Below are 27,502 nucleotides of genomic sequence, written 5' to 3' on the forward strand. Positions count from 1 at the left end.
TCATTTGTGTTGTGACTTTACTCATGAGTCATTGTCTGGACCTGGCATGCAGCTCATTGGTCATCACCACATTGGTGCCCTGTCCAGTCAATTGGTTCCTCAGAGTCAGGTCCCGCACACCACCCACACCACAGCCATCCATGGAGGTGCCAAGGTTCCATTGTTCTGTTTTTTTTTTTTTGTTTTGTTTTGTTTTGTTTTTTTTTTTTTTTTGGTTTTTCGAGACAGGGTTTCTCTGTGGCTTTGGAGCCTGTCCTGGAACTAGCTCTGTAGACCAGGCTGGCCTCGAACTCACAGAGATCCGCCTGCCTCTGCCTCCTGATTGCTGGGATTAAAGGCGTGCGCCACCATCGCCCGGCCTAAGGCTCCATTGTTGATATGTCTGTACCTGCTTGCCCAATTGCAAGTTTTAGATTCCTGGAGCACTAAATTGCCAAACACATGCTTTCCTTTTACTTTTCTTTTTTTTTATGAAAGTTAATTGCCCTTTTAGGAATTAACACCTGAGAAATTGCCATGTCATATACCTAATCAATATTTTCAAATGTATGTTATGATTATTTCCTCTCCATCAAGAGAAGGGAGGTTTGTGGTGAGGTTTTGTCACACACAAAAACCATGTTACATGAGTGTGGAAGGCATGTGCTCTAAAAATCAACTTGTGCAAGCTCCTAGCCGTGTGCTGTCTTGGATAACACAATGGTTTCACATCCAGTTCCTCCCCATTAAATACCAGGAAGTTTGTGATACACACAGCTAGACATGAGGATGCGCTCATCCCATGAAAGAAGGTAACAGTGAAGGTTTGTAATTAGCAGTTAGCTGAGTGTTATCCGAAAGCAAGCCAGGAGGATTTCCACTGTGAGCTCTCAGGCTCCACAGAGAGCACAGGACCAGGCTAGATCAGGTCTGAGGCAGGAGATTTCTTGCTGAGAGTAGCCCTGACTGGAGCTGGTGTGGACTCCTGTCTTTAACAGCTCCTTCCAACCCTTTGCCTCTTCTCTCTTCTCACCAGATCCAGTTCAGAATGTGGTTCAGGTCCTGGAGAAGCAGTACCTGGAAGAGAAGAGGACTGCCCTGGAGGAGCAGCGGCTCATGTATGAACGCGAGCTGGAGCAGCTACGCCAGCAGCTCTCCCCCGAGAGGCAGCCGCCGAGCAGTGCCTCCGACCGCCTGGCTTACAACAGCCAGACAGCCCAGCAGAAGGTGACCCAGTGGGCTGAGGAGAGGTAAGGATGGGGCCAGACCCTAAGTGAGGAATAGGGGCTGTGGAACTGGAGAGGCCTGTGGAGGGAGGACATGTCTGGAAAAAGGAGACTGAAGGCCCAATTCTAGTTTGGCCATTGGTGTTTCATCTAAGAGTTATGTCCCAATAATGTCACAGTAATGTCAGCCACCATAGACCACCCCCTCCCCAGATCTCTAATCCTTCAGTACAGATAGTGCCAAAGTAGAAGACTGGTGGGTCTTGAGATAGCAGAAGTTTGGATGATTATTTAACAACAGCAGTTGAATGTGCAGACAGAATGTAGGGAGATTTTTTTTTTTCCTTTTAGAAGGTTTTGGTGCTCGGAGCCATGCTTTCCCCATGCTAATCATGTCCACTGCCCCTGAGAACACCCCCAACCCCAGGCTGTATCTGGGTGGCTTGGCAGGAATAAAGCAGAGAAGAGCAGGGAGTGTTTGGAAGCATGTGAACAAGCTGTCTGGTTGAGTCTGGAAGTGACTTATAGAGGAGGCAAAAGAATTCAATCTGTAAGCGTTAGACTGGGCATGAGCAAGACAACAACCCAGCACACGTGAGAGACGGCAACCTGGGATGCTTGGGGTTTGTCCTCTGAAAGAAGCAGTTCCCCTGCTAGACTTGAACCCAGGAATGGCCTAAGGAAGGCAGGTGTTTATAAGGACTATCGTATAGCAACTGGTTCTTAATAATAGATAGATAGATGGTGGCTAGATGGAGGGTGGATGGGTGGATGGGTAGGTGGGTGGGTGAGTGGATGTATGAATGAAAAAAATGAAGGAGTGGAAGTGAAGAGGAATGAAAGATTGTGGCCACCCTGACTGTCGTGGAACGGATTGTTGTAGGCCAGGCTGGCCTTGAACTCACAGAGTTCTGCCTGCTTCTGCTTGAGCGGTGCCTGGGTGTTTGTTGGTTTGTTGCTTTGTCTAATATCAATCCTCAACCCCTCAGTTTTGTTCCCAGCAGTGGTTCTCAGTGCCCTCCTCTCTGTGGACAGGAGGGAAAACTTCCTAAAAGGGGTGCTGCTGCTGTGGGTGGAGTTTGTCACCACTTTGTGACAGGAACGGAACTCTGGTTTACTTTACCTGTGTGTGCTCTCTCTTCTTCAACACCCCAGGGATGAACTGTTCAGGCAGAGCCTGGCCAAGCTTCGAGAGCAGCTGGTGAAAGCGAACACTCTGGTGAGGGAAGCCAACTTCCTAGCTGAGGAAATGAACAAGCTCACCGACTACCAAGTGACTCTTCAGATCCCCGCGGCCAACCTCAGTGCCAACAGGAAGGTAGGCACGGCCCTAGGGGTTGGGAGAGCAGGATGTAGGCTAGTAGATCCTGCAGACTGGAGTCCAGAGCTCATCTCTGTGAGCAGGTCCTGTGGGGAACCAGGTGTTGACTCTGGACACCTTCAAGTTGGTCTGTACCCCCTGGGTGAGCATACGCTGTAAGCAGCGTCCTTAGAGAGAATGGAAGAAGGTCAGGTGGTAATTATGCCTGCTTCTCCTCACACAAATGCCCCGATGCAATGAGTATATATGTATGCCTAGTTGTACAACCTTTCTGTGAGTGAATTCTCTGAGGAGAAAATATCTTTGAAACCTATACTATTACATGTATGGAACTCTTCGCAGCCTTCTGAAAGACGCCTATCACTTAAACTTAACAAAGTTTTGCTCTAAGAGAGAAACCTGGAAGACAACAAATTTTCATCTTTTTTTTTTTTCTCTACTCGGCCAACAGCTAGAAAGGAAATTGAGTGTGGTGAATAGAGAGAGGGTTCGCTCAGTTAACCACTGGCTGCTCTGCCAGAGGACCGGGGTTTGCTTCCTAGCACACACAGTGGCTCGCAATTATCTGTAACTCTACTTCCATTGCGTGCAGTATCCTCTTCTGCCTCTGGGGGCACCAGGCACATGCGTGGTACACATGCATGCACGGGGGCAAAACACACATATACATAAAATAATTTTTTTCATAAATTTAAGAAAGCAAATTAGGGAGGATTTGATTGGTTATTGGAGTTCTAAGTCCACAGATATAGGCATGGACATACCTTCAGGTTGTGCACAAGGGTTCTCTGATAGTACTTTTATTCTCTAATATTGATTGATTGATTGATTGATTGATTAAGGCAGGGTCTCATAATCCCATGCTGGCCTCACATTCAATTTGTAGCTAAGGATGACCGTGCACCTGTCTTTGCCTCCTGAATGCTGTCATTACAGGCGTGTACTGACCACAGCTGTTTTAGGTGGCACTGGGGCTTTTTGCTTGTTTGTTTGTTGTTTGTTTTTTGAGACAGGGTTTCTCTGTGTAAGACCCCTGACTCTCCTGGGACTTGTTTTTGTAGATAGGTTGGCCTTGAACTCACAGAGACCTGTGTGCCTCTGCCTCCCAAGTGCTAGGATTATAGGCGTGCACTACCACCTATAACTAAGGGCTAGACAAGCATTCTAGCAACTGAGCTACCTCCCAGCCCTCACAGTGGCCTTTATAAAACAAAAACATGTACCCTTGCAACTGAATAATAATTAGGAATGAGATAAATCTGTATGATGAATTTCTATGCTACTATGAAACAAGTTTGCAAAGAGTAGTCAATGAAAGGAATTGATCGTGATGTAAAAACTGGAGAGAGACTGGGATGTGTGATGATGTGTTTACATGGGCTTGTGATTTAAAATATAAGTGTGTGGCCGGGCGATGGTGGCGCACGCCTTTAATCCCAACACTCGGGAGGCAGAGGTAGGCGGATCTCTGTGAGTTCGAGACCAGCCTGGTCTACAGAGCTAGTTCCAGGACAGGCTCCAAAGCCACAGAGAAACCCTGTCTCGAAAAACCAAAAAAAAAAAAAATATATAAGTGTGTGCACAGGAATATCTAGAAGAAAGTGACCAGAATATTTCCTAGGTGGTAATGTTTGACCATTTTGTGTAAACTCACTGTAATGTAGACAATCTTTTTTTTAATTATTTAATCTTATTTTTTTATATTTATTTATTATGTATATAATATTCTGTCTGTGTGTATGCCTGAAGGCCAGACCCCATTACAGATGGTTGTGAGCCACCATGTGGTTGCTGGGAATTGAACTCAGGACCTTTGGAAGAGCAGACAATGCTCTTAACCTCTGAGCCATCTCTCCAGCCCCCAATGTAGACAATCTTTAACTGTCAGAAGGGAAGTCAAAACCATGTCCGCCTGGTTTCTCTTCATTATACAGAGAGGGGCGATAGTGAGTGAGCCTGCCATTCAAACGAGGAGAAAAGGAAAGAGCACCCAGATTTGGACCATCGAGAAGCTGGAGAATAAATTAATTGATATGAGAGACCTTTACCAAGAATGGAAAGAAAATATCCCTGAGGTAAGAGGAACAAGGAGATGTGGCTGCATTAAAACCGCAGATAAAATGCTCTGGTGTTTACACTAGGGAGATAAATGTGATCCTCCAGGAGCACTTAATTCAGACAGGTGGAAGGGGACACCCTGCGGCTCTTGTTTTGTCTTCACTGCCTCTCATGTGAAAGGAGGAGGAAAGAAGTCTCTCTGTGCTGCTGGTCTGTGTCCTGGTAAACCAGGCCGGCTGGAGCCAGTGTGGACTTCATCTTCATCCCCATCTGTGTGTGCCCCTATCTGTGTGTGCCCTATCTGTGTGTGCCCCTATCCGTGTGTGCCCTATCTGTGTGTGCCCCATCTGTGTGTGCCCCTAGTTGTGTGCGCCCCATCTGTGTATGTCCCTAGCTGTGTGTGCCCCATCTGTGTGTGCCCCTATCTGTGTGTGCCCTATCTGTGTGTGCCCCTATCTGTGTGTGCCCTATCTGTGTGTGCCCCTATCTGTGTGTGCCCTATCTGTGTGTGCCCCTATCCGTGTGTGCCCCATCTGTGTGTGCCCCTAGTTGTGTGTGCCCCTAGTTGTGTGTACCCCATCTGCATGTGCCCCTATCTGTGTGTGCCCCTAGCTGCGTGTGCCCCAGCTGTGCTCACGGCTGGGTAGATTTCTAAACATAATTGTAGTGCATGTAATGTTTTGTTTCTAACATTTTATATTAGCAATAGAAAGAAAGATTTGGTGCCAGTTCCAGGGCACGACATGAAACAGGCTGTAGTTGTGGGATGAGTGAAGGCGAGGCTCCTCTGCATGATAGCCCCCAGCAGACATGCCCCACTCATGTGCTGGGTTGATCTGTCTGCATGATTCTGATTTTACTTCTTGTTTATTTCAGTGAATGCTTCCTCTAAAAGTATGTTTAGTGCTGGTTCGAAATAACATGATTTAAGTTGATGCTTTGTTTCCTGACCCCCCCCCCAATGATCTGTTCTGCTTCTCAGGCCAAGAGGCTCTATGGGAAGCGAGGCGACCCTTTTTACGAAGCTCAGGAGAATCACAACCTCATCGGAGTGGCTAATGTGTTCTTGGAATGTCTCTTCTGTGACGTTAAACTTCAATATGCAGTACCCATCATCAGCCAGCAGGGGGAGGTAAGGACACACCAGCCCCTAGAAAATGACAGGTGTGAAATTTTGTTAATCTCTGCCTTGAGGAAGATCAAGATGCTCTGTGTGCATGTGTGTGTGTGTGTGTGTGTGTGTGTGTGTAGGATCTGGTACCTTCCTGGGATAATTCTGCTCTGGTGACCACCAATGCTTCTCCCCATGCTAAAAATACAACTTAAGTGGCCAGTGGATCCAGTGGCTGAGGCCCTTGCTCAGGGTCTCTTAGTCTCGAGTCCCTGGCAGGCTCTGGGTATCTCATATATTAAAAACACACTCAAGGCTCAACCCTCAAGCACTTGCCATGCGAACCAAATGCTCTGAGTTCAAGTTCAGAGTGGAAGAAGAGAAAAGGCTTCCAAATGCTTTCCTCTGACTGAGACATGTGTGCTATTGCATGCGCGCATGCACACACACACACACACACACACACACACACACACATGCACGCACAGATTAATGCAGGTGCATTCAGTTCCCAAACAAACATCATATGACACATTGCACTGCTGTGTCTCCACCCTTCTTTCCCTCGGTCCCTCCTCCCGTGTGTCTCACTTTTCGGATACTTCTCTCAGATCCTTGTCTCCAGCGCCAATGCTATGTGGAGATTGAATCTGAGCATTAGGCGTCCTCCTTACTTAGCCTGGTGTGGCGGCTCGTCCCTGTAGTCCCAGCATTCAGAAGCCAAGGCAGGATTTGAGCAGCCTGAGCCATCTCAGAAAGGAGAATGGAATACTGCCAACCTGGACCCACTCCAGCAAAACACTTCCGCACTCGGAAATAGAAATGTTCTAATAAAAAAATGGCCTGAAAAGAACAGTTATTTAGAGGTTGGAGGAATGACTCAGCAGCTAAGAGTGGCTTGCTGCTCTTGGAGAGAGCCCAAGTTCAAGCCCCAGCTCTCCTATCAGATAGCTCCTAACCTACCTGTGACTCCAGCTCCAGGGAGATCCGATACCCTTGACCTCTTTGGACACCAGCACTCAAGGGCATGGACCCACACACATATACATAATTAAAAGGTAAAGTAGGTGGAACAAAAGAATTGTTACCTAGAGCTAAGAGTGGGGTTGCACACCTATCATTGAAGCACTCAGGAGGCTGAAGCAGGAGGATTGTGCAGTGAGTGAGGTCAGCCTGGATTATGTAGCGAGCCCTGTCTCAACAAATCAAAATCTTACTTACAAAAGCAAGCAAACAGAAGAACTGCCTTCCCATACCCATCTGGCTTTGTTCATGTGATTCCTGGAGTAAAAGCCCACTACCACCCCACTTTTTCATGCATCTCCATATCCTGTACCACCCATCCTCCCTGAGCTAGGGGCCGGGTCTGCCTGGTGTCGTGTTGGAAGCACAGTGCTCGGCACAGTCCTGCCCCCAGTAAACACTTGCCACATGCACGTGCTTACATTTACCCTACACACACCCAATACCTCTGTGTCAGACGCTTTATCCTGTTGTTCCTGGGTTCTGCCTTCTCTGCTTTCTGGCCATGAGCTCACTGGCAGCAGAGCCCACTTCTTTTCTTGGCTTCCCAGTAGGTCTTTGTGGAATGACTAGGTTAACCAAGTACATGATCAAATAAATGCGTATGTAACTATGTAAACAATTGCAAGACCAAAGGTTCCAGTAGACGATGATCGCTCCCTTGAAGCTGTTCCTTGCCTGAGCTGAGGAAAATGGGTATACCTAAGGATAGTTCTAGAAAACAAGTCGTGAAGGGACAAATTTGACTCAGAGTAAGAAAGGAACGGTGCAGGGCACGGCTGGCTCTCGGAGGGTGGTTTTGGGTCTCCCTCATGGGAATGGCTTGGGAGGGAGGGTCTCGCACTGCCAGAGATGGTCAGCAGGGGCCGAGAGTAAACTTGTTTCTCAGGCTAGTGTTGCCCGGGTATGCCCTTGAGCTCTGAGATGCTCTTGTCCCATGATCCAGGTTGCCGGGCGTCTCCACGTGGAGGTCATGCGTGTCACTGGGACTGTTCCGGAGCGTGTGTCAGAGGATGACTCTTCCGAGAACTCTAGTGAAAGTGGAAGTCTTGAAGTCGTGGACAGCAGCGGCGAAGTCATTCACCGAGTCAAGAAGCTGACGTGCCGGGTGAGAGGACCATGGTGGGGGCTCACGTAGACCGTGGCAATGCCAAACCGTGTGCACAAAGTGCTGTGAGTTTTCCATCCAGCACGATAGAAGCTAAACTGTCTGACGAGAGATACAGCTGTAGGCAGCACTTCTAGAACAATTCTCTCGGATCAAGTGTGTGGAATTCCCCAAACATGTACCCTCTACCTTCAGTGTCTACACAAAACTGGTTTTGTGAAGCCCTCCACAGACTCAAATCCACATGTATGCAAGTCCCTTACACACAGTGTGTTGGCGGAGGCTGCTAGTTCAGAAATAATCACACAGAAACCATATTATTTGCAACACTATTTGGCCAATAGCTTAAGCATATTTCTAGCTAGCTCTTATATCCTAAACTAACCCATCTCCATTAATCTGTGCATCACCACAAGGTTGTGGCCTACTAGCAAAGTTTCAGTGGACTCCAGCGGAGAAGTCTGTCTCTGGCAGCAACTACATGGCTTCTACCTGACTTCACTACCCCCTCCTCCTCTATCTGCTTGGAACTCCCACCTTGCCCTATTCTGCTAAGCCACTGGGAAAACAGCTTTATTCATTAACCAATAAAAGCAAAACACAGACTGAAGGACTTCCCACACCAACAGTGCACTGTGTTTGCATATAATCTATGCACATCATTCTATACACTTTTAATAACTGCCAATAAAACAGCATGAAGTGCAGTGCAAATGATGTGTAGTAGTTATATCAGTTCTAGTTAGCCTCGTTTTTAAAGATTTATTTTATTTATTTGCTTTTCTGAGGCAAGGTCTCTCAATTATGTAGCCCTGGATGTTCTAGGATTCACTTCGTAGACCAGGCTGGCCTCCAACTCACTGAGTGCTAGAATTAAAACTGCTCACCGCCACACTTGGCACTAGTTGGCTTTAATTTTCTATTTGACGCGGCCTAGAGTCACCTGAGAGAGGAATTGCATTGGTGAAATTGTTGATGGGCCTGGCCTGTCTGTGAGGGGTTGTCTTGGTTGTTAATTGATATGACAGTCCAGCCCACCGTGGGAGGCACCATTCCCTTGGCAGGTTGTCCTGAGCTGTATAAGAAAGCTAGGTAAGCACAAGCCAGCCAGTAAGCAGCATTCTTCTATGGTTTCTGCTTCAAATCCCTGCCTGGGCTGCCCTCAGTGATGGTCTTTGCCCTATAAACTGAAATTAACCTGTTCCTCCCCTAAGTTGCTGTTATAGTCATGGTTTTCACCACGTGTGACCGTTGCTTAGAGAATAATGACAAGATGAAGTCTACACATGTCTGTATGATTTAGTGTCTGGAGTATATCTGATCTATTGACTAAACCACAGATGGCAAATCTGCAGAAAGAGAGGGCCATGTCTGTCGCAGTATGGAGAATATATTATTGAATTGTGTTCTCCTAATAAGAGTTACTTCTTTATCAGAAACTCAGTCGTGAGTAAGATTATACAGGAATGTGCCTTTTTTTCCTCACAAATAAGTAAATATAATTTTTCTTAAAATTTGAAGATGAGTCCCTGTGTTAGATATGATGGTGCATGTCTTTAATCCCAACACTTAGGAGCAGAAGCAGGCCGATCTCTGAGTTTGAGACTTCCATGCTTTCTAGCTTTATAAAAGGATGGACTGGGAATATAGCTCGGTCTGTGTGAGGCCCTAAATTCACTGCTAAAGATAGGAGATAGATAGGTGGATAGATGGGTGATAGATAGATCGATCGATCAGTAGATAGATAGATAGATAGATAGATAGATAGATCGCAATGAATGGTCTTAAATATTCTCAAATAGATGATTTCATCCTCTCTTAGAGATAACTGAACTATGGAAGGACATATTCTTTAGTGTTTCTTTTTTGAGAACTATAATTTATTTTTTTTTAATCTCTTCAGGTGATAATTAAAGAGGCAACTGGGCTCCCCTTAAGCCTCTCAAATTTCGTCTTCTGTCAGTATACGTTCTGGGACCAGTGTGAGTCCACGGTGGCAGCCCCGGTGGTGGACCCAGACGTGCCTTCCCCGCAGTCCAGGGATGCCCAGTACACGGTGACCTTCTCTCACCGCAAGGTACGGATGCAGTTACAAAGTGGTACCAGGCCCAGGGTGACACTCTGTGGTGAAGTGTGAGCTTGATCTGGGTCAGTTCCCGCCAGCAGAACAGCCACAACAGAATGAGCATCAGCTGCACGGTGGGGAATGGAATTGGGCACACACTTTTAAAATTGCCAAGTACTTATTCTGCAACATTACATACAATTCTGGTGTTTGGAACGGGATACTTTCCAACTGTGTGGAGCTTCTGTTTTCCTTCCTTCCTTCCTTCCTTCCTTCCTTCCTTCCTTCCTTCCTTGTTTTAAGGACAAAGGTTCCCTTATTAATTTTTTAAAATAATTTATTTCTTTTTATTTTATGTGCATTGGTGTTTGCCTGCATGCATGTCTGTGTGAGGATGTCAGATCTTGGAGTTACAGAGAGTTGTGAGCCGCCATGTGGGTGCTGGGAATTGAACTTGGGTTCCCTGCAAGAGCACTCAGTGCTTTTAACTGCTGAGCCATCTCTCCAGCCCCGCCTTATTAATTTTTTTTAAATGTTTTTATTGTTGGCTGGCAGTTTTAGAATTTTAGTCATTTTCATGCTCAGTTCCCTTTTCTCATCTCCTTACTACACTGAAACCCTCTTCTTCCCACGAGTCACCTCCTCCTTTCTTTTACCTCTTCCTGTGTCACTGGTGGAGTTAAGAGTTTCTTGCCTAAGCATAGGAGCGAGGTTATAGGCTGGATATCAGCAACTTGCTGTTGGCCACACCCCTAAAGAAAATGATACCCCTCTTCCCCAAATCTATTAAATCACAAAAGAGTCCTGCTGTGTAGCTCAAGCAGGTCTAGGACTCATATGTCCTATTCTGCCCTCCAGTTCATGGTCATCCTCCTGCATCCGCCTTCCAAGTGCTGGGATTACAGGCAGGAGTTCCTAGGCCTGGCTAAAATCTGCTTATGACTCAGAAGTTCTCCCCATATGTGGTGGCACATGCCTGTAATCCTGGAACACAGGAGGCTGAAGCAGCAAGATCCCATGTTCCAGGACAGGAGATTCTCTCTCAGAAGAGTTTTCCCTGTAAGTTTCTTTCTTTCTTTTTTTTTTTTTAATTGAACAAAATATCTTATTGGACTTTGTAAAGCTCCAATGTACTCATTATAAATTCAAATAATTAGGAAATATATAAAGTGAAATCTGAACAGTCTCCGCTTGGAGCCTTAGTTTACAAAAGTATAGCCATGTTTCTTTTTAAGGAATATGCTGGTAGGGCTGGAGAGATGGCTCAGTAGCTAAGAGCACTGGCTGCTCTTCCAGAGGACATGGGTTCAATTCCTAGAACCCACAAAGCAGCTCACAACTGTCTGTAAATCCTGTTTCAGGGGATCCGACAACCTCACACAGACATACATACAGGCAAAATACCAATGCACATAAAATTAAAAATAAATAAAATTAAAAACAAAAGAAATATGCTGGTATGTAAAATGAAAAAAAGGATAGTTTGTTTTCTGTTTTTAAAAAATAAGGAAAGAAAGAAAGAAAGAAAGATTGATTCTGGCCTTGAACTCCCAGACTTTCCCTGTCCTGAGCAGCTGGGCCATCAGGGGTAGTCCCTGTGCGCTGTCACATATGTTGGTAAGCTATTGTCTATGTTCTTATCTTTCTTGCCTCTCTGGCTTTCTCTCGGTACCGTCACCTAATGTTTTCTCTAAGATGGACTCTGCCCTTTGTGGGGAGGCTTCTCCTAGAGACCGCTTCTCTGTAGATTGTGTCTTTTCTGTCTGACTCTAGCTTAGAAAATGAATTCCTATTACCACCTGTCAAACTTCATATATGCAAGGCTGCTGGGTCCTCCTCCTCCTCCTGCTGCTGCTGCTGCTGCTGCTGCTGCTGCTGCTGCTGAAGAAAAAAATCAATAGCCCACATTTCTTTTTTCTTTCTTCCCTCCCTCCCTCCCGTCCTCCCTCCCTACTTACCTACCTTCTTTCTTTCCTTCCTTCTTTCTTTTTTTTTCTTTTCTTTAAGATTTTTTTTGTTTTGTTTTGTTTTCGAGACAGGGTTTCTCTGTGGCTTTGAAGCCTGTCCTGGAACTAGCTCTGTAGACCAGAAGATTGCCGGGCGGTGGTGGCGCACGCCTTTAATCCCAGCACTCGGGAGGCAGAGGCAGGCGGATCTCTGTGAGTTCGAGGCCAGCCTGGTCTACAAGAGCTAGTTCCAGGACAGGAACCAAAAGCTGGAGAAACCCTGTCTCGAAAAAATCAAAAAAAAAAATGTAGACCAGAAGATTTGTTTATTTAGAGCCAGACAGTGGTGGCACATACCTTTAATCCCAACACTTGGGAGCAGAGGCAGGCAGATCTCTGTAGTTCAAGGCCATCTTGGGTATACAGAGTGAGTTCCAGGACAGCATGGACTATACAGAGAAACCCTGTCTCCAAAAACCAAAACAACAACAAAAAAAGAATTTGCTTATTTATTTATTCAGTGTATATGAGTGTTTTGCCTGTGTTCTATATGTGTTCCATGTACATGGCTGGTGCTCCCAGAGGCCAGAAGAGGGCGTCAGAGCCTCTGGTGTTAGTGTTACAGGTGGTTGGTGAGCTGCCAGGTGGGTGCTGGGAATCAAAGCAGGGTCCTCAAGAAGAAGAACAAATGCTCTAAGATACCAAGCTGTCTCTACAGCCCTGAGCCTACGTTTCTTGACCCGCATTTACTAAACCACATTCTTAAAATCCTTAGTTACCATTATTTTACCTGCAATATTAAGTTTTTATTACTTAAGTTAGCATGCAAAGCAATGGCCTTATTATGGCATTTTCATCCGTATGAATTCTATGCCTTGTTCTAACTCATCTTCTGCTGCTGCTGCTGTCCTCTCCCATCCCCTCCCCACACACTGGCTTCTCCTCCTCCTAAGTAGCATCCCTCCCTCCCCCATTTTGTTGTTCTTGTTGTTACTGTTTTTCTAATTGTCTTCTAAATATTCTCCATCCTTCTTTGGATCCACAGGACGGTTTATATCAGGAAGACAAAGGCTGGATTTTCAGTGTGTACTGTTTAACAAATGTTTAAATACATACGGATCCCAAAATCCCTGGGGTCACAGTGTGATTTTAGAGGTTGTTGTTGTTGTTGTTTCGTTTTTCACTTCTAAAGAACATAGATTGGACTCACTGACCACTGTGTTTCTTTTCCTCCTAACTTTCTGGGTCTGTCTCCAGATGAAATAGGAAGTAGATAGAATAAGGTTCAATCTACTTAGTAGCTGTTTCTGGAAATGAGTCAATGAATAACTGCCTCTGAGTCTCTGCTCAGGCTCCCGAGGAGGCTGATGGGAAGGAAAGTGGCTTGGCTTTAAGCCTGTTCAGTGTTCTAGGTGACCAGCCACAGTTCTCAGGGAACTCTATACATTTCCACAGTCGTGGCCTTGTCTTTTAGAGTGAGGAACTGAAGAGAGACACACTCATGAGCAAGAGCCCAGGCCAGGAAGGAATCAGATAGTTCAAGTCCCTTACGGGGTAAGTCTGCAAGTGCAGCTAGGGTCATCTGGAGGTTAGAGTGGTTCACTGGAGATGGCCATGAGCCAAAGTAAGGGAATGCAGATGCCAGCTCTGCACCTAAAGTCAGAGTTTTGAGTTCGGCTTTGTTCATTAGAATGGAGTTACCTCCTAGATCGCTTCCAGATACGGCATCCTGTGAACCTGGATGCTTTCCTGCAGAACAGAAGAGATGGGGTTTAAGGTTGAGAGCAGATAATTGGGTGCCATTATGCCCGACTTTCAGTGTGCTCTCCTGCCTTCTGCTTGTCCCAGGACTTTGTGGTGACGGTCACAGAAGAGTTCCTAGAGTTCATTTCCGATGGCGCGCTGGCGATTGAAGTGTGGGGCCACCGGTGCGCTGGGAACGGAAGCTCCATCTGGGAGGTCGACTCCCTCCATGCGAAGACAAGAACATTGCATGACAGGTTGGTTCTTGCTGCAAGCATTAGACGCAGTGGTCAGGAGCAGCTCATGACCTTAAGTCAGCATTGAGGCTTCAAACCCTGGGGCTTCAAAGAAGTTGCTCAGCCTTTGAGTCCATTTCCTCCTTTGTAGTACTAGAAGAAGCCACCAACATCGAAACACACTGTGGATAGTGAGTCACTGAAACCAGCGGGACTGGAGTAATTGCTGTATTGATGTGGGAAAAAAAAAATCCTTGGTTTTACTTAACATCAAGCACAAAAGTTATGTTTATTCTTAAAGTCTTTATTACATTAGTGTGTGTGTGTATGTGTGCGCACATGTGTGTGCGCGCATGCTGAGGGAGGTCAGAGGACAGCTTGCAGGAGTCAGTTACCAACTTCCACTTCGTGGTTCCCAGGGATCGAACTCAGGTCATCTGGTTTGAAGGCAAGCTCTTTTACGTACTAGGCTACCTTGTTGGCCCAAATCATAAATTTAAATGCAAAGAAAAATCTACAAATCTGGTAGAAGAAAATGGTAGGATATCTTTTTACCAATTTTTATTGCTTTGTAGGGGTTTTTTTTGTTTTGTTTTTGAGATATGGTTTGGTTTTGACTAGGCTGGCCTCATATTTGTGGCAGTCTCCTGTCTTGACCTCCCGAGTGTTGAAATTGCAGATGTGAGCCACCATGCCCTGAGTTTTTGTCATTGTCGTTGTTGATGGTATCGTTGTAAGCAAGTGCTCACCTGCCCTCAGATTCGCAATCCTCCTGCCTCAGCAAGTGCTAGTTTTACTGGTCTGTTCCATGCTGCCTGGAGGGGGATAGCATCTTTACAACTTTGACATGGTCACAGGTCCTCAGGCCACAATAACCATAGGAGGGAAAACTTCCAGGTTGGAGTTAATTCTGCATCAAAGGCATAACGATGAAAATAAACAAACAGCCGGGTGGTGGTGGCGCACACCTTTAATCCCGGCACTGGGGAGGCAGAGAACGATGAAAATAACCAAGCAACCGCGATCTAAGAGAAAGTTCCTAATGTCTTTTTTTTTTTTCTTTTTATAGCATTTCCAGAGACAGAACGTAGATCTTTCCGCTTGCCAGGCAAGCACTCTGCCATTCAGCTTCAGCCCTAAAATTGGCAATTTTTTATAAAGTTGATCATTTGCCTCTTCTGTGGCCTGGCAACCCCATACCCGGGGGCTTACTTGAGAGAAATGAAAAATTAGGTCCACAAGTAGTGTTCGTGGCGGCTTTACCAATACACCAGTGTCACGATGAACCCAGGTATTTTCAGCAGGCGAATAAACAGATTACTGGGTCAGTCATCCAAGAGCAGCTTAGTCAGCATTAAAATCTAAAAGCACTGGGGCCAGGCGTGGTGACACATGCCTTAAATCCCAGCACTTGGGAGACAGGCAGACGGGTTTCTGTGAGTTCAAAGTCATCTAGGGCTATAGAGAGAGACCCTGTCAGAGAAAGAAAGGATCATCCATCCATTGTGCCAAATGACTCAAGAGTCCATGCCTCGTGGTTCCATTTTTATGACATTTTAAAACAGGCGGAGCTAACTTGGGTTTGTCAACCCCCCTGGAATTCTGTGTACACCTCTAAGTGGAAGGTGTGGGTCAGTTAAACAGCCTGCGAGTCCATATCGCAGGGTTGTATGAGCGGTCATTGAAGAGGTAACCTGTGAGACGCCGCTGGCACAGTGCCCGAACGTGTTCAGAGATGGATGTTTATTACCGTTTGCTACCAGTGGCCCTGGCTGATGCTTGGCTTGTTGGGATTTTCACAGGTGGAATGAAGTCACTCGAAGAATAGAAATGTGGGTCTCCATATTGGAACTGAATGAGCTGGGGGAATATGCCGCCGTGGAACTTCACCAGGCGAAAGACGTCAACACTGGGGGCGTCTTTCAACTCAGACAGGTAGAAAGGTTTCGTTTGTTTGCTTATCATCTCCTCCCTACTCCACTCTTAGAGTTTCTAGGCATGCCCTAATTATTTTGTGTTTCTGTTCTCAAATTATCTCTCCTGTTTCCTCCCCCATCCCCATCCCCATTTCTGGCATCTTCACTGCCTTCACCTCCGCAGGGGCACTCGCGTAGAGTGCAGGTCACAGTAAAACCTGTGCAGCATTCAGGGACGCTGCCACTCATGGTGGAAGCCATCCTGTCGGTATCCATTGGCTGCGTGACTGCAAGGTCCACCAAGCTGCAAAGAGGGCTGGACAGTTACCAGGTAAGACATGGGTCTGGGGTCATAGGTACCAAGGACTGGGGATGTAGCTTGGTTGGAGGACACTTACCAAGCTTCCTCAGAAATACCCAGAACTTCAGAATTTTTTTTTTAATTTTAATTTTAAAAAGATCAAGGGATTGCAGAATTGGCTCATCAGTTAAGAATGCATACTGCTCTTACAGAGAACTCAAATGCAATTCCTAGCACCCATGCGAGAGAGCTCAAAACACCTGTAACTCCATCTCCAGGGGATCCAGTGACCTCTTCTGGCCTCTGAGGGCACCTGTGCTCATGTGCACATACCCACACTCAGATACACACACACATGATTAAAAGGAGATATTTTCATTAAAAAGAAGAAATTTAAAAATCAGTTACTGTGTAAGTAAGGAAATTGATGTACAGTGGAAATCTTACTTGGAAATTCAGCAACAGTTGCCAACTGCATCTCTTCCAAGTCACATCCCCGTCTGTTGCCTTTCTTCTAAATATAAAATGCTGTGTTTGCTTAGTGTTACTTAGTAATGCTTACTTCTTAAAGCGCTAGTGGTCGCCTGCTCTGGGCTGCTTTTATTTTATAGCCAGCGACTGCTGCCCCAGTCCACTTGCAATGTTATCAGAATATTGCTCTTCTATACCATCACTTTAAACCAATCTGTACTGCTCTTTTTTGTTATTATAAAAACTATACCCTTGATCATTTCATCCATTAAATCTCCATCCTCCAAGCCCATTGTTCTCATTAAGAAATAAAAGGATGCTGGCTGTGATAATACAAGTCTGTCGGCCCAGCACTTAGAATGTGGAGGCAGGAGAATTGGAGTTCAGGATCGTCCTCAGCTTTAGCTACATAGTGAGTTTGAGGCTAGCCTGGGCTACATGAGACACTGTGGAGGGCAGACAGAACAGAAAGCTAGTCTGTGCCCTAGGAGAATAAACTTCAATAACTGTCCTCCTACTGTGGCTTGGAATAACGTATGTGTTTCAAGGGACTGGACACAGTTGAACCAGGGTCCCCTATTGTCAGATGTGGTAGAGAGGATTTCTCTGCCTTGCCAGAGAGAAAATATTTCCCTCCATTTCTCTGAGGAGTCTGGGTATCAGCCCAGCCAATCCTGAGAAACGGTTCATCTTCTACCACAGTTTCTCTTTGGTTTCATGGTGTTGGCGCAGACTTTTCTGAAAGTTGGAGATGAATGCAGAGCTCTGGGCTTTGCCCGGCACTACCCTCCTCTGGTCTGACCAAACTTCCCTGTGTCTCAGGGTGTGCTTGCTTCCTTGAGAACAAGAGCAAAGGACAAGGAGATTGGGCACGTGTTCTGGGTGCTTCTCTAGCCTGTGAATGAAGAATAAAATGCATATCCTCACTCCAGGCCAGGCCCTTGTGAGCCAGTAACCTCCAGGGCGGCCACAGGAGTTACTTGGTAGCACAAGACTTACAGACAGGAGACCCCGGTTCCCCATTCATTTCCTGGTTCACTTAAATACTGGATTCTTTCTTTTCTAAAATGATGAAATAGATGCAACAATTCTCAGTTTCTTTCTGGAATAAAACTATGTTATGATATATGATATAACTATGTTATGATATATGATAAAATCAATCTTCAGCATAAGACATGGAGTTCATGTAGCTTAAGTTGTGACGTCCAAAATTAAAATGATTATAATATTCTCTCATGTCATTAAAAAAGATTGTTATAAGTTTAAATAAAAGAATTCACCGGGGATAGTGGAACATTCCTGTAATCCTAGAATTCGGGAGACAGAGGCAAGAGGACCACTGTAGGTTCAAGGACAGCCTGGTCTACGTAGTGAGTTCCAGACCAACCAGGACTGCAGAGTGAGACCCTGTCTCTAAAGTGACAATAATGGCTGTGATAATGATGACTGGAGGGGGCTGTAGTCTCATTTCTAAGGAAAATTGTCTCTACCTAAACTCTTGTTTTCAGCTTGATTCTTTCTCTTGCCTAAAGTTTTTTTTAACCAACATTGTTACCTTGTGTAACTATTGCAAAATGCAGCCATGCCTTTGGGGTACTTGTGATCCATGCATAGAGAACACAGGTAGCCGGTGCAGTCCAGTGGCTCAGCTTCCCCTGCAGTAGCCAGCATAGACCCCTACATGCCCTTAGCCTGGGTCCCCAGGCATTCCTGTGGCAACTTCACCCCTCTGAGTGATGCTCTCCAAGGAACGATTGCTGGGGATAGAGACAGGAGGTCCGGCTTCTGTCCTGAGCAACCGCCATCTTGGATGGTGAACCTTGGATTAACTCTCCATCCTCTAGGGTCTCTGTGAGAAGAGAATCTAACTCCTTCATAGGTCAGCCTTCTGTCCGGCTAAGATCATCCCAAACTTCAGACAGCCCACCAGAATGCAATCACCCATCCGTGACAGTGGCACAAGGCCTGGCCCAGGGATGTTGTTTTCAATCCTTATCTAAGAGAATTCTCTTGAAAAATATTTGATTTTCTTACTTAAAAAAATAATTCTTGGGGTATTAAATGACTCAGTGGGAAAGGCACTTGCCTCCAAGTCTGACAACCCCAGAACCCACATGAGGAAGAAGAAAAATGATTCTTAGAAGTTGCCCCCCCACACACACACAGACAGACAGACAGACAGACAGACAGACAGGCAGACAGATGAATTTAATCCTTCCTTCCTGTCCTTTTGGGATTCGGTGAAATGCTTTACGGTGCTAATGTTGTACGAGGCGTCCATTGTAACATGTGTTAAATTATCTTTCCCTGTGTGCTGTTTGAGAAAACGAAATGCATGTCCTTTATGTTTATTTTCTCCCCACCAGAGAGATGAGGAGGATGGCGATGATATGGATAGTTATCAGGTATTGCTGCCACTGTCAACCCTGTGCATGGGGCACAGCTCTCGCTAATCGCCAGCCTTCGCAAAGCAGGGCCCAGGGAGGTGGAAACAGGGCCACGGAGTGAGAATGTGCAGTTTCTCACTTGCTTTTGGTTTGCTTTGTATGTGAGAAAGGTCACAGTACTAGTTCTCGCGATTTTCCTGTTGATTCCAAATCTGTAACCAGACACTGCACTGTTTGCTCTGCCGGCTCCAGCGACCAGCTAGCAAAGCCTTGCTGAGCGAGACCACGATGGCCGTAAAAAGATGAACGATCTCAAAAAAACACACTGCTCTCCGTTCAGTTCATTGGTCCAGTCTTGTCTTTCCCCTACTAAACTGCACTTTGCCTCTCACTTCCGGAAGATTTCTGTCACCCTAAGTGCCATTTTTATTGGACAACAAGCTTAGAGACTGAACATAGACCTTTCTTTTGTTTTATTTAACCAGTGGCCCTCTCATTAGAGTCAAGCTTAGTTCATCGTGTTGAGAATTTAAATAGCAGCACTTTTTGTTGGAAATGGAGGAGAGGGGATGAGCGGATGTGCCATAGATACCCAGTCAGCCTCGGCTAGCCTTACAATCACGGATGATGGTGGGGTCGTGGTCAGAGTAGTCAGCCAAGATGAAAGTTTCAGGCATGAGTTCCCAGTCTTTGTACTGCTTTCCTGGATGTCAGTTGTGGGGACATTGTAGGAGAAGCTTCCAGGTTCCCACTCTTAGTATCAGGTCATCATCGCTAGGAGAGTTAGACCCAGCAGTGTCTGGGGTAGAAGTGATGGTTTTTCCTTCCCTACTAAGAAAGGATGAAACTGAACCAGAACAGACCTCGGGAGGAGGTCAGGAATCCCTCAGGTCTCAGCTGTGCCATCAACTAACGTCTTGTGGCTTTGGGTGTGCTTCCTGCCATGCGCACAGTGGAGTCCAGCATCTGCTTCTGGGAGTTCTTCTAGCATGGCTGACTGCATGTGGAGTTTTTGCATGGGAGGTGTTTGGTTATCCTTGTGGTGACGGTTGGCTGTTTGAATCTTCGCAGCAAGTTTAGGAAGCTTTCTGCTGACCTATTCTTCGCAGTTCAGAAAAGTCTGGTGTTAATTAATTAATAGCAAGGCCATTGAACTCTGAACTACATAAATATCGTCATTCTCCCTACCGTTTGATGTCCTGTGCTTCGAGCTTGGCTTTTGGTACCTCCTGCTTGAGATCACACGTCTTTTAGTGAACTGCTGTAATGCAAATGTGCACAGATGTGGTGCACACCTGCAACATAAAATCACCTTGCAGCATAAAGATCATCCTGCTCTGGCATCATTCGAGCTTGTGTTGCCTTTTAGTGTGACTGTCCTGATCCAGGGCTCTGATTTCTGGGCACCAGCATCCTTGGTCAGCATGGAGTAGTCTGTGACCTCTGCTTTCTCACCTATTAATTAATCACCGTGACCTTCAATGGCCTTTCCTAATGAAGAGCTCCCCCAATCTACTTAAATATCTTTTTCATACAAAAGGAATCATTGTCTGCACATTCTATAGAGAAATAAAAAGCTTCCCTCTCTTGTTGTCAGGAAGAAGACTTGAACTGCGTAAGAGAGAGATGGTCAGACGCGCTCATTAAACGGCGGGAATACTTAGACGAACAGATTAAAAAAGTCAGCAATAAGAAAGGTATGTGGTGGGGTCCGGGAGATGGCTCAGCCGATAAAGGCACTTGCCACCAAGGCTGACGACGCAGGTTCAGTCCCCAGAGCCCTCATGATAGGAGAGAACCGGCATTCACAAGCTGTCCTCCTGTGTCCACATGTACTGTGACACGCTTGCCCCATCCCACACACAAAATAAATAAATGTGAAAAAAAGTACATGGGATTAAACTCTCCCAGGAGTAGCCTTTTCAGTATTGTACAGTGGTAATAACAACAACAACAACAACAACTAATCTGTGTGAACCACACCTTTAATCCCAGCTCTTGAGAGACAGAGGCAGGTGGATCTCTATGAGCTCAAGGCAAATGTGATCTACATAGTGAATTCCAGACCAGCCGGGGCTACATAGTGAACCCCTGTCTCACATGATGGATGGATGGATGGATGGATGGATGGATGGATGGATGGATAACCTTATGCTCTCAACTTGACTTCATAGTGACTCATGGTACTTAATGCTTTGTTAGTCCATGTGGATTTTGCTCCATTTTGTGTCAACAAAATTCACCTTGGTAAACCATCTCAGCCAAGTGGATGGTGTAGGTTTGTCTACCCAGTGAGTATAGTCAGGGAAGCCCAGAATTGAGTTTGGAGCATGAAGACAGAAAAATTTGTCCAGTAAAATCCTTTTCACAATGAGCCTGAAGAAAAATGTTTTGTGGAGCGAGGTATACAATGCTTTTAAATACCCTGCCTTTGTAACATGGCTTGTCAGTTTATAAACCACATCATACCAATTAATAAACTGGCTCATTCCAGCAAGTGTGTAAAGTAGACACGGCATATATTCCTAACCCCTGCCCCCAGATGCTGCACCAGTAATACAAACCCCTTCTTGGCCACTCTCCCGGCTCTGTTTACTTCGTCTGGCTTCTACCTGAAGCTGACGCCATATCCTGCCTCTGTCTGGTGTTCATGCTTGATCTTCAGGGCCACAGTTCCTTCTCTGGAGTATGGTAGCCACATAAACCATGTTGGATGTCCTGGAGTGAAAACACTGGTTGCGTTACCCTTAGCTGCTGTCCCTTCTCTTTCACTGTCACTCATGTCCTCCTGATGTTCCACAGAGAAAACAGAAGACGACATGGAGCGGGAAGCCAGGCTGGTGGAGCAGTGGGTGGGGCTGACGGAAGAGAGGAACGCAGTGCTGGTGCCTGCCCCCGGCAGTGGGATCCCCGGGGCACCGGCTGATTGGTAAGGCCACCCTTTATGCAGGCCAGGCATGACCTGTGACAAGCGCCGTGCAGATAGCTTTCAGTATTAGCTAGCTGCAGCGGAGGGAAGGGCCACCCAACTCCAGCATGCCATCTTCTCTGTAACTTCCCCACCAGAGCCAGCTTCTTCCAGAGGGGACCTGGCTGGGCGTAAGTGCTGCATTCCCCTCTTCCTCTAAATGAGCAACTTGGATCCTGTTTCCTCTCTCTAGACTGAGAAGGCCGGTTCAAAGTGTACTGGGCTAGAAGGTGGCTTCAGAATATACTAAAAGAGCACAGAAAATAGATCTATTAAGACGCTGGCACGTGCTTAATTTGGCCGGTATTAATGGAGAGAGCAGTGGTCCTCAACCTTCCTAATGTTGTGACCCTAAATACATTTCCTTATGTTGTGGTGACCCCAACCATAAAAGTCTTTCCTGCCACTTCATAACTGTGGTTCTGCTGCTTTCATGAATTGTAAACGTCTGATCCTCCTGCCTCCACCTCCCAGTGCTGGGGTTATAGGTCTGTGCCACCGCACCCATTTTAATACAGAGCTGGGCACTGAACCCAGGCCTTTCTGTGTGCTAGGCCAGTACTCCTGCCAACTTAGCCACAGTCTCAGTTGTATTTCTTGAACTACTTCTTGCGTTTATTCCTGATATGCGAGTGGAATGGTGTTTTTAGTTCTGTTGTAAGACTTATAGACATAAAAAGAGGCTTGTTCATTTGAATGTAGCTTATTTATTATAATGCGTATTATGTATATAAAATGCCTTTTGTGTATATTGAGTTAAAGGTAGCTCTTTGACTTTTTTGTTTTTCATTTTGTTTTGGCTTTTTTAATTTTTTTATATTTTTAGAGACTGGGTTTCTCTGTGTGGCCCTGGCTGTCCTGAAACTCCCTCTGCAGACCAGGCTGGCCTCAAACTCACAGAGATCCACCTGCCTCTGCCTCCCCAAGTGCCAGGATTAAAGGCATGCGCCACCACTGCCCAACTGCACTGTTGATTCTAATTCTCATTCTCACTACAAAGCCATGTCTTAGAAATTTACTTATACATTGTTCTTGTTTGGATTTTTGTTGTTGTTGTTTTCTTGTTTGGGGGTTCTGCCTTTTCTTTTCCTGCTTAGGCTGCTGAGTCAGGGAAATTTTTTTTGCAGCACGCCCTAGCAAACAGCAAAAAGCTGTGGTAAACTCTCTCTCTCTCCTTTTTAAGCCCTCTCAGGTTTTTAAGTGGATTTAATTGGCCACGTTGGGTGCCACTCTGTTGTAATAATGAGCAGCGGGGCTGCTTCCCGCCACCCGGCTAGCTTTACCAGAAATAATTACATGGAAACTGTATTTTTTTAAACACTGCCTGGCCCATTAGTTCCAACTTCTTATTGGCTAGCTCCTACATATTGATCTAACCCATTTCTAATAATCTGTGTAGCCCACGAGGTGGCTTATCAGGGAAGATCTTAACCTGCGTCTGTCTGGAGTGGGAGAATCATGGTGACTCCTAGACTCTGCTTCTTTCTCCCAGCATTCTGTTTTGTTTACTCCGCCTATCAAAATTTTACCCTATCAGAGGGCCAAGCAGTTTCTTTATTGCTTAACCAATAAAACAACAGAAAGAAAGATGACCCTCCTCCATCAGTGTTTTGTTTTTGTAGTGCTAGGATCAAACTCAGGGCCTCTATTCTACCCCTGAGCTACATCCTCAGCCTCTGTTCTAAGTGGCTAGGAGAAAACCCAGCATCCCCTTTGAACACCATACACATGTCCAGATCTGCCCTGGACAGATAGACATGCTAGTGATGTTCCCATCTCTCTGGATCATGGAAGTGGCATCAGCTTCATGGTCTTCCTGAGGAAGTGCTATGCCTGCTGCTTCCCCTCGCAGCCTCTGCCTGTGTGTTGCGATCCTGTCTGTAGTGTGCAGTGACTCTGCAGGGTGCTCCCTGCGAGGAGTCAGCTCATGCCGACTTTGCTGGTCCTCAAAGCCTCCCTCGTAAGACGTCCTCGCCTCCGCCTCTTTTATGTGATGTTTTCCAGCCCCACATCATCTTGAGTGTTCCTAAAATGTCACCCTGGGTCCCATCCTAGGTCTGCTTCAGATGAGGAAACGTATGACCAGAGCTCTCCAAGAGCCCTCTGAGGTGATTCTAATGTGGGCCAGTTTGAGCAATGTGCTTGCCTGGCCTGTGCTGTACACACCACCTCCTTGCACAGGCTGCGCGCACTCCTTTGGAGTTTTCTGGGCTCCTGTCCTTTTTGTTTACTTCCTCTAGGTTCTGATCCACCCCCTTCCATCTGATAGCACCCTGGTCCCTTGTCCCTGTGCCTGGAATTGTTTCTTTTCTTCAAAAATATATCATTCATTTCTTATTCTTAGGTGTATGAATGTTTTACCTGTGTATGTATTTTATACACACCATATGTGTGCCTGGTGCCTGAAGAGGCCAGGAGAGGGTGTCATGTCCCCTAGAACTAGAGTTATAGAGGGCTGTGAGTCACAGTGGGGTGCTGGGGACTGAACCCAAGTCCTCTGAGAGAGGAGAAAGTTCTCTGAAACGTTGAGCCATCTCTTTGGCCCCCGGAACTGTTTTTTGAAAGGCTTCAAATCAACTTTGTTTTAGTTACTCACATCTCATGCCTGTGTCTGGTAGTTTATTTGTATGTCACAGTGATTGCCTTGTCGTGTGTCAACATGGGAGTCAAAAAAATGGTGTGTCTTTATAGCAATTTACTTTAAGAAATTAAAAATGGTGGAGTCTGGAGATACGGCTTAGTGTGCTTGCTGTCAAGCCTGACAACCTGGATTTAATCCCTGGACTCCTGCAAGTTGTCCTCTGCCATGGCACATGTGCCCCCGCACACAGAGAGACACATACACAATAAGATAAACATAACAAAGAGATACAATGGCTTGACATGAGTAGGCGAGACGCCACAACCCCACAGTGGGTCCTTCTGTTTCCATGGTTCTACGGTGTTTCGTAATTAAAAATACAAACCACACCTGTTCTTACAGTTAAATTTTGTTGTTGAATTTAGGGTCCCGCCTCCTGGAATGGAAACACACATACCGGTTCTCTTCCTGGATCTGAATGGTAAGTAAGTACTTAACCCATCTCGGGATTATAAATGGCAGCTAAGATCATCATCTCCTCAGCCTTGTGTTCTTTTGGGTGCGTAAATCACTCCCGTAATTACTGATATGGTACACGAGGTGACAGTGTGACTCGGGTCTCGGGTCACATGCATCAGCATGGCATCCGGTCACTGGAGAAGAGCTGCGGGGGTCTAATCGCACACAAAGCACTCAGGGCATTGCAAACTGCAAACAAGAACCCAAAGCATGTGCTCTGAGATATGAATGATTGACATCACCTGCAGAAGGCGTGGCCCCTGGAGATTCTGTGTTAGGCTTGGCGAGGGCTGAGGAACCGCATTTCTGACTGGTACCCTCCGCCCTCAGCCCTTAAGGTGGGGAAAGGAAGAGAAGGTAACAGATTTCATGTAACATGGCAGCAGGAGAAAATGCTCTCATGAAACCCATGACTTTTTAGGCTGGTTTTTTTTTTTTTAATTAATACAAGTATAAAATAAGTCAGATGATGGATCATGCCTTAATCCCAGCACTTGGGAGGCAGAGGCAGGTGGATCTCTGTGAATTCAAGACCAGCATGGTCTATAAATCAAGTTCCAGGACAGGTTCCAAAGCTACGCAGAGAAACCCTGTCTTTAAAAAAAAAAGTATAAAATGGAAAAATTAATTTTAAAGGCATATTTTAAAATGCTGGTGTTTGTTTAAAAGCTGACTTTCTTTGCTCTATTTTCATCTTGCCCCTCGAACTTGCTCAGCGGATGACCTTAGTGCCAATGAGCAGCTGGTGGGTCCCCACGCATCGGGTGTGAACTCCATCCTACCCAAGGAGCATGGCAGTCAGTTCTTCTACCTGCCCATCATAAAGCACAGTGGTGATGAGGTAATTTACCCCAGGGCTCTCTCGGGGTCTTCACAGGCACACAAGCCCTATCAGCCTGATAAACCCTGGTAGAGACCCTGGGGGCTTTGAACAAAATGCCATCCGGGTCACCATTCTGAGTAGTTGAAGGAAGAAGTCTACTTGGTCACAGCAAGTAGAATTGATTTTCTTTCTCTGGGATGTCTTGTCTGTCCCCCAACATTCTGCTCCTCCCAGGTTTCAGCCACAGCTTCCTGGGACTCCTCGGTCCACGATTCTGTTCACCTGAATCGGGTCACGCCGCAGAATGAAAGGATCTACCTGATTGTGAAGACCACAGTTCAACTCAGCCACCCGGCAGCTATGGAGCTAGTGTTACGGAAGCGGATTGCAGCCAATATTTATAACAAACAGGTAGTGACAGAACTGGCTTACCGTAGCATGTACAAGGGCAAAATGATCTCCTCTGTGTCACACCCTGTTTTGTAACACTCGGTAAACAGCGTGGGCATTATGGAGCCCATAGTCATGGTGGCCAGGTGAAGACCTCAGAAGGAATGTCAATGCCAGACTCATTAACTTTGCCATGTTCACTGGTTAGGATAGCCGTAATCTTTGGAACTGAAGCTATGGCTCAGCAGTTAGGAGCACTTTTTGCCGATCTAGAGAATTTGAGTTTGTCAGGTGTCTGATATCTGACTGTAACTCCCGCTCCAAGGGATCTGACACTCTCTTCTGTTCTCCTTGGGCACCCCCACACATGTGCATGTGTCCACACACAGAGATACACACATACACAAATAAACTTTTTCTTTAAAAGAAGAGCCTGTAATGTTTGCAGGCAGCAGCTGCCACTGTCTCTGCAGCAGCAGAGACCGGAGGATGTTTCCTGTCCTCACCACCTGTTCCCAAATAGCCAGTAGCCACTTCCCAAATTACCACATAGAGGCTTATATTAATTATAAATGCTCAGCCAATAGCTCAGGCTTACTAACTAGCTCTTATATTTTAAGTTGACCCATATTCCTTATTTACGCTCTATCACATGGTGGGTCCTTTATTAGCATGATACATTCATCTCCTTCCCCTGCATCTAGCTGGTGACTCCTTCCCATCATTCTTAGTTTGGTGGCCCCACTTATACTCCCTGCCTGGCTACCAGCCAATTGGCCTCTTATTAAACCAATTCGAGTGACAAATCTTTGCAGTGTGCAAGAGGATTATTCCACAGCAGGCCCTGACATTAGTGACAACACTGGGACAGAGCAGACTTCTGCTGCTTTGCCAAAACCCATGTCAGAGGTACTGTCAACAAAACTGACCCCCAGGGTTCTTCAGATTGTTTTAGGAAGGCTGGCTAGCCCCTGGAGAGATGAAGGGAAGTTAGCATAAGGGAACAATGAAAATGAGAACCCCAGGGATGTCCCACCTCTGCCAGTCTGACCCCAATCACAGCTGCATTTAGCTCTTAATGGTCTTGCTGTGCAGCTTGGGTTGGAACTGCCTGTGTGGACCAGGCTCGTAGCTTCAGTTGAAACTACCTGTGTAGACCAGACTCGTAGAGATGTAGAGCCTTGAGCTCACAACGATCTGTCTCTGCCTCCTAAGTGCTGGGATTAAAGATCCCAGACTGAGACAGGAAGTTTCAGAAAGAGGGTTTTATTCTCTCCTTCTGCTCCTGATTTGGACCTTGAGATTTCTGTCCAGTGCTCCAATGTGG

The 27,502-nt window shown here is 46.1% G+C and overlaps 1 protein-coding gene across 6 annotated transcripts in view; it reads left to right on the plus strand.

Annotated features, from left to right (window-relative positions):
• Window positions 1–27,502, plus strand: part of Kif13a (kinesin family member 13A) — a 179,586-nt gene that overhangs the window by 125,610 nt on the left and 26,474 nt on the right. For 4 of the 6 annotated variants that reach the window (XM_041632689.1, XM_041632691.1, XM_041632692.1 and 1 more), the window contains 15 exons: window positions 1,016–1,229; window positions 2,361–2,523; window positions 4,461–4,601; window positions 5,567–5,716; window positions 7,665–7,826; window positions 9,730–9,903; window positions 13,686–13,837; window positions 15,619–15,751; window positions 15,917–16,063; window positions 18,874–18,912; window positions 20,492–20,591; window positions 21,697–21,823; window positions 24,869–24,924; window positions 25,679–25,803; window positions 26,020–26,196. In XM_041632689.1, the coding sequence (XP_041488623.1) occupies window positions 1,016–1,229; window positions 2,361–2,523; window positions 4,461–4,601; window positions 5,567–5,716; window positions 7,665–7,826; window positions 9,730–9,903; window positions 13,686–13,837; window positions 15,619–15,751; window positions 15,917–16,063; window positions 18,874–18,912; window positions 20,492–20,591; window positions 21,697–21,823; window positions 24,869–24,924; window positions 25,679–25,803; window positions 26,020–26,196 (2,060 nt within the window). The remainder of the gene's footprint in view (window positions 1–1,015; window positions 1,230–2,360; window positions 2,524–4,460; window positions 4,602–5,566; window positions 5,717–7,664; window positions 7,827–9,729; window positions 9,904–13,685; window positions 13,838–15,618; window positions 15,752–15,916; window positions 16,064–18,873; window positions 18,913–20,491; window positions 20,592–21,696; window positions 21,824–24,868; window positions 24,925–25,678; window positions 25,804–26,019; window positions 26,197–27,502) is intronic. The other 2 variants (XM_041632690.1, XM_041632693.1) reach the window with 1 other exon arrangement.

Source organism: Microtus oregoni, unplaced genomic scaffold, assembly GCF_018167655.1.
Source record: "Microtus oregoni isolate MIOR12 unplaced genomic scaffold, Mior012 000042F_ref0000377, whole genome shotgun sequence".
Classification (NCBI taxonomy): domain Eukaryota; kingdom Metazoa; phylum Chordata; class Mammalia; order Rodentia; family Cricetidae; genus Microtus; species Microtus oregoni.